The sequence below is a fragment of the Nymphaea colorata genome, chromosome 11 (genome assembly GCF_008831285.2).
Source record: "Nymphaea colorata isolate Beijing-Zhang1983 chromosome 11, ASM883128v2, whole genome shotgun sequence".
NCBI lineage: Eukaryota > Viridiplantae > Streptophyta > Magnoliopsida > Nymphaeales > Nymphaeaceae > Nymphaea > Nymphaea colorata.
In genome coordinates this window covers 9897957-9910391 of record NC_045148.1, presented here as the reverse complement: position 1 = coordinate 9910391, position 12435 = coordinate 9897957, and the positions used below count along the sequence as shown (strand labels likewise).

General features: G+C 41.7%; 1 protein-coding gene across 1 annotated transcript; it reads right to left on the bottom strand.

Annotated features, from left to right (window-relative positions):
• Positions 1 to 5669: 5669 nt before the first annotated feature.
• Positions 5670 to 8139, bottom strand: LOC116263908 (uncharacterized). Its single transcript, XM_031643728.2, has 3 exons — positions 7904 to 8139; positions 6658 to 7155; positions 5670 to 6362 (listed from the first exon to the last, which is right to left on the bottom strand). Exons 1-3 carry the CDS (start codon positions 7977 to 7979, stop codon positions 5842 to 5844), a joined length of 1095 nt encoding a protein of 364 aa, XP_031499588.1. The 5' UTR covers positions 7980 to 8139; the 3' UTR covers positions 5670 to 5841.
• Between the last annotated feature and the right edge of the window lie 4296 nt (positions 8140 to 12435).

The following is a 12435-nucleotide window of genomic DNA, read 5'->3' as shown; positions in this document are numbered from 1 at the left end:
CGGGTAAGATGTCTGACATTGATGGTTTTCCTATTGAATTTTTTCACACCTTTTGGGAGGCTTGTATCATTGATGTGTTCGAGTTTTGTAATGAATTTGCCTCCAACTATGTCTTTCTTAAAGAGTTTAACCAAGCCACCTGCGTCTTGGTGCCTAAGCATCCTAACACTATGGACGTCAGCCACTTTCGCCCGATCTCCATCTTAGGCACTCCCCACAAGATTATCGCTAAGTTGTTTTCTATGCGGCTTGTGTCTGTTATGTCTTCTATCATCAACCTCTTTCAAGTTGCGTTCATCAAGGGTCGGTGTTTGCATGACGTTGTTGTCCTAGCCAACGAGGTTGTTCATTCCCTCTACTGTTTGCGTTTTCTCTTCTTCATCCTTAAGTTAGACATTTCCAAGGCCTTTGGTTCGGTTAGTTGAGAGTTCCTATCTGACTTTCTCACCCACCTTGTTTTTGGTCCATCATTTTGTTGGTAGATCCTCTCGCTTGTCACTGGGGCCTAGCTTGCGATCTCCTTCAATGGAATGTGTGGTGAATTCTTTTGTCTCGGTCGCAGCCTCCATTAGAGTTGTTTGCTATCACTATTGCTTTTCAACTTAGTTGCTGAGTGCTTTTTTGCCTTATTTCGTCACGCTGTGCTCGTTGACTTCATCACTCCACATTTACTCCCCCACTTGCAGGCCTTCTCTACCCTCCAATATGCTGAAGACTTTCTCCTCTTTGGCACTGCTTCTCGCCAATAGATTATGAAAACGTGGCTTATCTTTCGAGTTTTTGAGCTCATCTCAGGTCTTTCTATTAATTCCTCTAAGCGTAACCTTTTTCTCATTCACGCGGATCTGGCTACGGTGCTTCTTGCGAAAGCTTGTTTTGGGTGTAAGGATACTGACCTACCCATGAATTACTTGGGTCTTCAGATTACGTTGTCGCCTCCTGCGCCCTCCTTTTGGGATGAAGTTGAGCAGAAATTGTTGGATCGCCTCCATTATTGGCAGGAAAAGATGCTTTTCCCATGACGTATTACCCTTGCTAAACATTGTCTTATGTCTCTCCCTCTTCATGCCTTGGCGATCTTTCGATCTCATGTGGTTGTATTGAGAATGTTTGATAAAATCATTCGTAACTTTATTTGGGATGGTGACAGCCTTCGGATTGCCTTGCGCATTGGGATATGGTTGCCCTTCTGCGTCTTTTTGGGGGTGCTGGGGTTACCAATCTTAATCGGGAGTGTGAGTCCTCTTTATGTTCTTGGTAGTGGCGCCTAGCAACTGAGCTTTCTCTCATCTTCCTTTTTATTTGTTCCAAATATAACCTGTTTTCCCCTAGTGATTGTAATATTTTTATCTCTCACACATCTCCTTCACACTTTTGGTGTGACCTGCTTTCTGTCCTTCCCCTTTTCCTCTACCTTGCTCACCTTCCTCCGCTTGCCCCCCCATCTTGGCTTCTTTCGCCCTTCCGTGATTTCATTTTTTCTTTTTGTTACCTGACCTCCTTTGGTTCTTCCGTTGTGTCGCTCCCACCCTAGTCCCTTTGGTCCCCTGGTCACTCTCCTCATGCCATTGCTTTTGTCTGGTTTTTTTTGGTGGGTCACATCAATACGTTTGATCACCTTCAACATCTTGGTATTAGTTTAACTAACCAATGTCCATTCTCTCTCGTCGCGGTTGAGTCTCGGGTTCATCTTTTTACCTCATGTCCTTTCTTTTATAGTGTTCTTGCCTCTGCATGGTCTTTTTTTGTTAGTAACCATTTGAACCCACCATATATTCACCTTTTTTTCCTTTTTTGTCTTTCTTCCCGCCTGTCTTTTTCATGTGGTCGTATCTAGAGGTTGTTAGGGGTGGGCATCGGTCCGGGCCGGGCCAGCTCGATTCGGCTCGTCGGGCTGCTTAGTTCGGCCCGCCCTCCCGACCCCCTTTCCCCCCGCCCTCCCGTTGGGTCCCCTCCGACGGCCCACGCGATGAAGGACTGCACGCGCAGCAACGACGACGGAGGAGGAGGGGGAGGGAGATGGAAGAGGGGGGAGAGGGAGAGGGAGAGGGGGAGCGGGAACAGAGAGGGAGAGGGGGAGCGGGAGAGAGGGAGAGGGAGAGCGGGAGCGGAGAGGAAGAGGGAGAGGGAGAGGGAGAGGGGGAGCGGGAGCAGGAGCAGAGAGGGAGAGGGGGAACAGAGAGCAGAGAGGGAGAGCGGGATCGGAGAGGGAGAGGGAGAGCGGGAGCGGAGAGGGAGAGGGGGAGCGGGGAGGAGGAGGGAGAGGGAGAGGGAGAGGGGGAGCGGAGAGGCAGAGCGGGAGCGGAGAGGAGGAGGGAGAGGGAGAGGGGGAGCGGAGAGGGAGACGGAGGAGGAGGGGTGGGAGTCGGGAGTCTGGAGTCGGGCCGGGCCGGCCTATCGGGCACGGGCCAGGTTTTTTCCGGCCCGAACCCCGGTCCGATCGGTCCCAGCCCGACGCCCAGGCTTAGAGGTTGTGGCTCATTTATTCTTGATGAAGCATTTGAGAAGAGCGCAACAGAAGGATCTTCAGGGGCACCTTCTTATTGTCGAAGACTGTGATACGCTTTGTGCATGGGGATGTCCACTTTGCTATTCGGTTACGGTGCCGTTTTTCGTTTACTATTGTAGGTGACTCTACTGCCCCGTCTGTCCACTCTCTCTCCACCCCTCTTATTATGTTTCATTGTGTTGCTACTCTATATATATCTCTCTCTCTCTCTCTCTCTCTCTCTCTATATATATATATATATATATATATATATATATATATATATATATATATATATATATATATATATATATATATATGTGTGTGTGTGTGTGGGCGTGTGCATGGTGAACGGACCCTTATTATCTTATCAGGAAGCCCAGACCCTTCTTATCCCATACGCAAATCTCTCAGTCATGGTATACATTCCCATGATCCACATGCCCATGAAGACAACCGCCATGGCAATTGCTCCTCACCTGCAAGGCTGCGACCTCCATCAAGAGGATGTTTGATTTATCCTTTCTCACCCGCTTTCTTTTGCCCACTTCAGTCCCCCACATCAAGTTCGACATTGCCCAAGTTATGGACTCTTACTCATTTGAAGTGGTTAATTAGGACTATGCATATGTTGGCCTCAAGAATACAGGAAGATAAGAGGGTTAAGCTCACTTCGCATACTTCGGATACCTCGGGCAAGGTCTGGTCGAGAGGACACATGCATGGTAAAAAAGCCAAGCTTCTTCCATGTTTTCATAACCGTGGTTGTCGTTATATGGAAGATCCCACCATGCTGGCAGCATAAGTAATGTCTAGGCTTGCCATTGTCAATCAATCATCCAACAAGCCTCTGATGCTGTTCAACTTCAGATTCATAAACAATGGCCTTATCAATTTTGCTGATTGCTGGAAGAATATCTAAAGCCTTTTTTTTTTAGAGAGAGAGAGATTAATGTCTTTTTTAGATAAGGTTTCAATTTAAGAAATACTGAAGGGCCGAAATAAAAAAAAAATGGCTATCATTCTTTTCATTAATTATAATACAGACCTTTTGCAACAGTTTTTAGCGATACAAAATAAAAAAAATAACATCCGCCACAGAGGTAGCTAGCTTATTTCAATTCCTTCCATGGGGTGAAGAGTTGATTGGCTAGTAGCAGCAATAAATCAACCGGCAAAGCTTCCTGGTATAAATGTGAGAAGAGTGGTCTGCAACTCTGTTTGGCAATGAAGCATCCACTTGCTCGAGGAAGTTTGCAGCTAGTAGGTTTTACAAGAAGTTAACATAATGGGTAACAACTATTTTGCACAGCGACTGAACTAATCCGTAACTTGCTTTGTGGTTCATGATCATTAGGAATCTTTCATGTTGGCATGTGGTTTCGCTTCTCAGCAAGGAACAACCTGGTTTGTGGAGGCTAACTTAAGAATTTTGTGATTCAAGGAATTTACTGGAGGCGAAAGCTATCTAGCTAGAATAATGCAGTGGCATACTGAATAAGGTAGACCCTCATGTGTTGGTTGGTCGCATTGTGACCAAGGCAGCGTGTTTATGCACAAAATAAATATTGGACTGTAATCCATTCATCGATCTGATGAGAATCATTTGTAAATTAGATTTACTAATATCGTAATTTCAAATAAAAAATAAGAAGAAATTTCTAAAAGAGAACTAATCCTGAAAAATTAAGATGTGATAGGTAATTCTTAAGCAAAACACTTAAAACTTCAAAAGGTAATATAAACTGATCAAATGCTAAGTGGCAGCCATGTAACTTATGAGCGGCTGAATGAGAATGAATCAGCCTGTTCGGCACTAATTTAACCATGCCAACTTAAACAGAGAAGAATTTTTTAACCTCTTAAATGCCACCTGAATCAACTCAAATTACTGCACATTCGATTCAGATTGGCCAATTCAGGCCGCCTTTCTGATTTTAACAACATCGCATGGACCATTAGCACAGCAGATTGCCTGCTGGAGCAGGACCTATTGCTATTTCTCACATGAGAAATCTGTCGATTTAATTAAGTTTATCAAACATAATCTGATCCATCTGCACTTGTTCGTTTCATCTTGTTTATTTTCTGAGAACGGCAAATGCAGGGTGGCTCTAATCTCAACCAGTGGTATCGTCTTCCTGGTTGAGATTTAGAAATAATTCAAAAAGATGGATGGCAGTTTACTGGATGTAGCTGTGAGGCAGCTACCTAACTTGGGCTTGGTCATCGAACAGCAAGACCCAAGATCGGAAACAACAACTGGCTGCAATGATATCCAAAATGGCGTTGTTTTTAAGCGCGGTTAGCCAATTTGTAATTGGAGTGCTTTCAATCTCAAGCGACCAGCATTCTTTATGAAAGGAAAGTCTGTACATGCAGAACAACTGAAGCCTGAACAAAGTTCAAAAAGATGGAAAATGTAAAAGTAGTGGTTGTAAAGAGGACGGTAAAAGTTGGAAGACAGATCATCTGACTCTTCACTGTTTAGAATTGCATTGCACCAGCCATGAAAGGTATACCATAAAAAAATAAAATAAAAATAAAATAAAAAACCTTGATCAAAAGCTAAGTGGCAGCCATGGATGGAACTTATGATCAGCCGAAAGAGAACGAATCAGCCCATTCAGCACCAATTCAGCCAATTCAACTTAAACAGAGCAGAATTTTTAACCTCTTAAATGCCACCTGAATCAACTCAAATTAATGCATTCGGTTCAGATTGGCCCATTCAGGCCGCCTTTCTGATTTTTACAACATCGCGTGGACCATTAGCACAGCAGATTGCCTGCTGCAGCAGGACCTACTGTTATTTCTCACATGAGAAATCTGTCGATTTAATTAAGTTTTATCAAACATAATCTAATCCATACGGAATTGTTCGTTTCATCTTGTTTATTTTCTGAGAACGACAAATGCAGGGTAGATTTAGCCTCAACTAGCTGTCTCGTCTTCTTGGTTGAGCTATAGAAATATTTCAAAAGATGGATGACATTTTTATGCTGGATGCAGCTGTGAGCCAGCTACCTAACTTAGGTTTGGTCATCAAGCAGCAACAACCCAAAGAGAGGAAACAACAACTGGCTCGCAATGATCTCCAAAATGGTTACCCAATCTGTAATTAGCGTGCTTTCAATATCAATCGAGCAGCATTTTCTGTGAAAAAAAAAAAGCCTGAACATATGCAGAACAGCTGATTCAATAAGTTCAAAAAGACTGAAAATATAAAAGCAGTGGTTGAAAAGAGAACGGTAGAAGTCGGAAGAGATCATCTGACTCTTCAGTGTCCAGAGTTACATAGCATGAGACTACTAGCAACTACTTAACTTCGCCATGTAGCTGGGAAAGAAATATCACTTGGTAGGGAAAACCTTAACATCATCCAGGACAGGCCCACAAAGGGAAACAAAGTCGGTAGCCTTTGTGTGGTAGAATGAGCTGAAGAAGGTGATTCTTGTCCTTATCCCAGAGGAAGTGAACTTGAAGCTTGCTGTTTTAAATCCACCCTTTCCTTCGGATACAAATGGAACCTTGAGTGTTTGATTGCCCGCAAATGCTTCAACCATCATGGAGCCATGGCAAGAGTTTTTTGCATCACCAACTGTGAAACTCATGTTGTAGACCTTGTTGGGAATTGTTCTTATAACCTGAGCAATGGCACTCTCTCTTCCAGCGACAAGCTCTACTGCCGCCAGCCCTGATGGCACAGAAAAATGGCGAGAATCAATGTATCTTACTGCTTTTAGGGATTCCACGATCCAACCAGGAAGAGGAGACATCTGGTCTTGTTGTTTCGGGGGTAGAAGGACGCCAGAGGTGGTGTTCTTGAACACAATAGGGCCATTTTCAAAGCCACCATTTTTTACCAGATTGTCTGAGAATAGAGATAAAAAGCAAAGGGTTACAAATCCAAATGTGAATCAAATGACAACAAAAAAAAAATCAAGAAACAAGGTTGTAACTTCCACATGTATGGAATTTTCACTTGAACTATTGCAGATCTATTGCCATTACCAATGGGGTGACTGTGGTACCAGATATTGTCATGATCTTGCCATGCCAACTTATTAGATGGCATAAGGACCAGAAAATACAGACCTAAATATGCAAGGACCTTAGCATAAGCAACCCATCATTCACATTCACGTCTTGGCTTATTATTTCATTACCTCTCGTTGGAAGTACGGGGGATAACTCCTTAATGGCAACAGCATCTAGAAGAGGTCCGCAAGCAGGATCTTCTTGTATCCCAGGGTTGTGAAAGGTCAGCAGAGCAGTTGTGGAGTTTGGCCTGAATCCCCATGCATAGGTATCGCCACCATTGCTGCTGTACAGTGTCTGGAGTGGAAGTTCACCAGTTAGAGGTGGAACAGAGACCCTCAGCACCTCATCTTGTGCACATGTTCTTGAGGAACTGAAGGTCAGAGCGTAAAGAGCCCCTGGCTTCACATGGATCAGCTGGGAGATTGAGGCCTCATTCCCAAGCCTGACAGCGCGTGTGCCATGTGGCACTGCGAAAACCATGCCACCAGGCTGTGGACCGGCTGTGATATACTCAACCAGGCCATGGATGGCCCATTTGGGCAGTGAATGCCTGCCTGTAAGGACTGTTTTGTTGAGATTCGAAGCACTGGGTGCTTCCTCAAAGTTGCCATTAGGAAGAAGTCCTGCAATAAAAGGAAACGTCCACATCAAATGTAAACATGCAACATTTTTCAGAGGACTCCATTCGGCAAAAATGATGGAGGATACATTTATTAGAAACAAGATAGCTGGTAATGGGAAGTTTCAGATGTTCGCAAATGTGGTCATTTCCTACTTTAATGGAAGATCAGAAGGGAAAGATTTCTTCACATGAAGAATAGCAAAATCACCAGACATGCGTTGTTAATTACCAACAAGAAAAGGCCGAGCAACTGCATTATCCTTCCACAACAAAACCCACTAAGACAAGAGCGCTTCCATTAACAGCAGAATACAGAGAAGGGGAAAACATGGCAAAAAGAAAAAACCGCCTGCAACCTAAGAGCGAAGTTGAAATGAAATGAAACGCCTTTGTGGAGGGAAGTAACTAGACAACGAGAAGAAAACAATATAAGCCTTAATCAGTAGGGTTCCTAACTATCCATATTCTAATGGCGGTCCATAGAAGCAGCTCTACCGCAAAGAGATCCCACCCCTACCAACCTATAACCACCATCCTTCCCTGATACTTCACTTCAATAGACTATCATAAAACAACACAAAAAATGACATAAAACTCATCCACGCATAATGGAAAAGCCTCCGAAACCTCGACATATCTAAACATGAAACGTTACATCAAGGCCAGATAAAGGAAAACAAGAACAGCAGTGAACTAAGAAAGAACAGAAAAAGAGGAAGAAGGAGAAAGGGGACCATCAGGCATTTTACCCTCAAGATCTTCCAATGCAACGCCAAGCAGAATGAGATTGATGAAGAAGAAGACAGTAGCAGGAAAAGTAGCCATTACAGGAACTCCGGAGAGGTGATGCCGTCCGGACTCTGGTTTGTGGATAAAGCAGAGAAAGGTGGGATGTATTTATAGCAGAAAAAGGAGGGCAAGGAAGCAGCAGAAATCGCGTCTGAGATTGTCGAGGTATACGGTGCAAGTGGCTCCCAGTTAATGGACTGTGGCCCTGTCGGTTTGCTGCAGTCTTGCTTTAAATGGAGAGAGATACTCCCTCTCCCTGCCCTTCTTCTGTCAGAGTTCAAAGTCCAGCCCATGGCCTATCTTGTGAGCATTCGACTTAGAATTGACTAAGTTGCCATTAGAGAACAACCAAGCAACAACAGCTAACCTAAGCTCAGTCTGAAATGAGCTTCTTCCAGTAAAAGGCTGAAGCTCTTCTTTTTTTCCATTTTCATGGTTGAGTTGCTTTCCAAGGTTTGAGAATGGCTTTCTTCGTTGTGTTGCAGCTTACGTATTAGCGTTTTCTTTTGCAGTAGAGAATTTCTCTTGTTTATTCAAACAAGTTGAACAGAAAATTACTTTCATCAAGTCCAATTGAGCTCTCGATTTTCAAGTCTAAATTCTGAGTTCAAAATGGCGCAAAGCTTAACAAGATCGAGAATCCAGGCGTGATCCTAGCTTCGTGTCGAAAAACGTGAGTTGTTTTTTACCCTGGAATCTCGATTCCTGAAGTCTCTTGAAGAAAGCAAAAAGATGTTTCTATATGTGACTTTAAGGTGCCTCCGTTTACATTTACTTTTTCAAAACAATGTTGCTTCCCTGAACCCAGTGGCCGAATTCCATTCCTTTCTTTGAAGGGCAATACTGTGCCGTTCCCGTCGAGTCGGAGGCCGTACACTGTTTGATCAAACATGACAAAAAGGACCCTCGCTAGCCGCTGCACTCATTCTTCCCATTAATTGGAAGATAAATGAGCTAATAAATATCGAGAAACAGGCATAAAAATGGCATGACTAATCTAGTGGTACACCGTCCATCTTTTAAGAGATTTATGATCTACGGTGCACTGCGACCGCATCAATCAAGGCAGCCAGAGTCTCTCCTTCATAGTGGTCCTTCATTTTTTCTAAATCCAGAGCGTTCTAGCTGCCTTTTTATGTTTTAAATCAATTTTAATTGTTTTAAATTGTTCTTTAAATTGGTTAAATTCATAAGATTTCTCGCAATTCTAGATACGAAATTAAACTTTTTACAATCATGAAAGGACCGGACCTTATGCATTGATTTGTGGTGAGGTGGGTCCAATTTTAAAATGTCTCACATGAACTGAACTGCTGAGGCCGAATTCTGCACCGTTCTCCATTCATTGGTGGTTCCATACCACATTCCTTTCTTATAAATGTTTATTCCTGTGATGTGGGTGGACCCACATCGAGCCTATCTGAACGACGTGGAGTTAATAATTTCCCCGTGACCCGGAGGCATTAGTAAAGACCTTGCAGTCGAAGACCGAGGATGCGAGTCGGCCCATTGAGTGACTCGTAACGGTCCGACATGCTTCATGGGCATGAGCGGATCGGAGCAAATATTATATGAGGCATGGGTCGGACCAATCTGTTCAATGTTTACACGATTTAACTTAAATAGGTCAGGTCATATGCAACTATGTTTGGATGACCTATTATAAAAAATTGGTTTTGTAAAAACTGGTTTTTTAGAAAATTGGTTTTCAATCAGTTTTGAAAAGCTAATTTGTGTACACATTTATTTTATATGAATAACTGGTTCTTCACTCCCTTTTGAGTTTTGAAGAATAGTTGTTGCCCAAAAGAGAGTTTTGACAAAACTTATTTTAGATAGGCTTGGGCACCCACTCGGCCCGATAAGGAGTAGGCTCTTGTCGTCCTGACACTCGAAACACGAGCTCGAGCTTGTCTTGACATTTAAAACCTGAGCTTGGGCTCGATCTGATTAAAATTTAAAAATATATCTTTTAATATAAAATAATATATAAAGATTATAGGTCCAGTTGGGCTGGCCCGATAAGTTATCGGGCAGCCCAATGCTTTTTTTCGACCCAAGTCAGGCCAAGCACTCGGTACCTACCTATCTGGTACCTGACCCGGTCCCCATGATTAATTTTATATGTCATCCAAATACATATGAAATATTGTTTTGGAAAGAAAACTATTTTTTTACCTCTAAAATTTAGTTTTGGGTTGTCATCTAAACGCTCTTTATTGGAGCAATTGGACTGCATCCTTCTCTAACCCAGCTTTGTAAAAGCTAGGTTTTATAGGTTTTATGAAAGCTAAGTTTTTTTAATGAGTTTTACAAACTCTTTTTCTTTTGGTTTGAGTGAGATTGGTTTTTGAAAAAGCTAAAGAGGATCAGGTTTTGCCAATTTTCGGGCCCCCAAGCACTAAAAAAACCTGGTTTTTGAGAGAAAAATCGGTTTTGCTTCCAAAACCTAAGGGTCATCCAAGCACCCCCCATAAATTTATAACTAATGTACATCCAAAATCATAATACGTCTAATAATTCAAATTGTAGTTTGTACATTCACTTGGGATTCGTGATATAAACTAAAGTTAGTAGAGTAGCTGGGATAGACTCAAAGTTTTTATGGGCATAAAGGCTGAACTTCCCAAACATTGCCAGTCTGTTCTACAAATACTTGCTGCCCAAAATGAAACATGACATGCAAAGCTGGGCTTAGATTGTCTTCTAATGTTCCATATTTTGATATGATTAAAGTGAAATGAGCATGGCTTTAGAAACTTAGTTTACTGCTTAATTTGCTGATCATATAAATTTGAATACCCATCATAATCGGCCTGTGTCTGCTAATTTAAATTGGGTTGGACTCATTAAAAGGATATTTGAAAATGGCAAATGACATACCACTTAAGTTTTGAATCCGGACAAAATTAGGCTTTTAAAGTGTTTGGGTGCCATCAAAATCGAGTTTGAGGAAAACTTAGATTTAACCAGACCTTATTTTGTGAAGTGGAGTGAAAAACTTGACCCCTCAGGGGGTTTATGGAAAATTATGTTTTGAGTCTTGCCCCCAACAAATAAACCAAGTTTTGAAAGGTCAGCGTTTGCGTTTGTAGCTCACTTGAAAAGTCAGACAAACCATATCTTTTTGGTAGTTGCTCCATGTTTAGCATGCTTTTGATTGTCTTTATCGCATAAAGGAGGATGTGCAGGTCGTGACATGTGTCAATGGAGGGCCTGGCCTGTTAATGACTACGTAATTTCTTTCAGGAGACCTCTCATGAAAAAGAAAACAATTTGTTTAATGGCTTCCAAAGAGGATCCCATGGGACATATAGGGCAACAAAATGAAGCCATCCCTCTTGTGGGTTTTACCACTGTAGACTGGGAACGATTAATGTTGGATCCTAGATTTTCTTGTTCATCAATGATCAAAGTGAAAAAGTTCAACATGGCAAATTAATTGAACTAGTTAAATGAGCATATGTAAACTTGTTCTCTTCTAACCTAGAAAGGTTATGTTCTCGGTTGTTATGATGGTTAGGTAGGCCGTCCTAAAAAAAAACTTTTACATTCAATAATCTCAATGGCTCTTTGTCTTGTTGTGTGTGTGTGCGTCTGTCTATGACTCTCTCTCTCTCTCTCTCTATGTCTGTGTGATTGCATGGTCATCCTTTTCGAAAAGCAAAAAAGAGGAAAAAATAAATAAGAACAAAGAAAGGGAAAAATAAGTCATATTTTGAAAAGGTTCTAAAATAAAAATGTTGCGTTTTTTTTCCTGCATTTCCCCTTTCTTCAGAAAAAAATATTTTATATTTTTAAAATTCTATTGCTTCTTTTAAGTTTTTAATAATTATTTTGGATTGTACTTTTTTTTTAAAAAAAAAGTGGTAAACCGTCAAGTTTTCAATGTTTCATAGATTTTCCTATTAATTTGTGCTGTATTTCTTATTCTTTTGAATTTTCAAAATTCTTCCAGAAAAGCAAACTTCCCATTTTTGTGTGTATGCGTGTTTGTCTGCAAAATGGCGCTCTTCAAATGTGTTGCATGTGTGCAAATCAGCAAGTTGAACACTTGTATTGATACAGCGACCAATTTTGAACAATTAATTTGCATTCTAATGCAGATCCAATGTCAAGATAGGTACAACTATTTAATATCAACTACGTAATGCTGTTTCAAACAATGGACTTAGATTTAGAAGCTTAGATGGTTTTGCTATTGAAGTTCATCAAGTTCTTAAAAAACCTGGTTAGCCATCTAAACAATAACCAGCTTCCATAAAGTGACAACCATTTTAGGAGGCATCATCCGGACAAGGAAAACCTAGCTTTTATTTACTCCACAACCCAGTAACAGAACTAAACCGTGTTTTTTATAGCACAACTAGTAAACCTGGTTTACAACCAACCAGGTTATAAATACTTATAACGTTTCTCAACCCCAATAAATTGGTCAGGGAGCTGAAAAAGCTGCCCCTCTAGCTTCTAGGTTTCTCATCAGTTTTTTTCA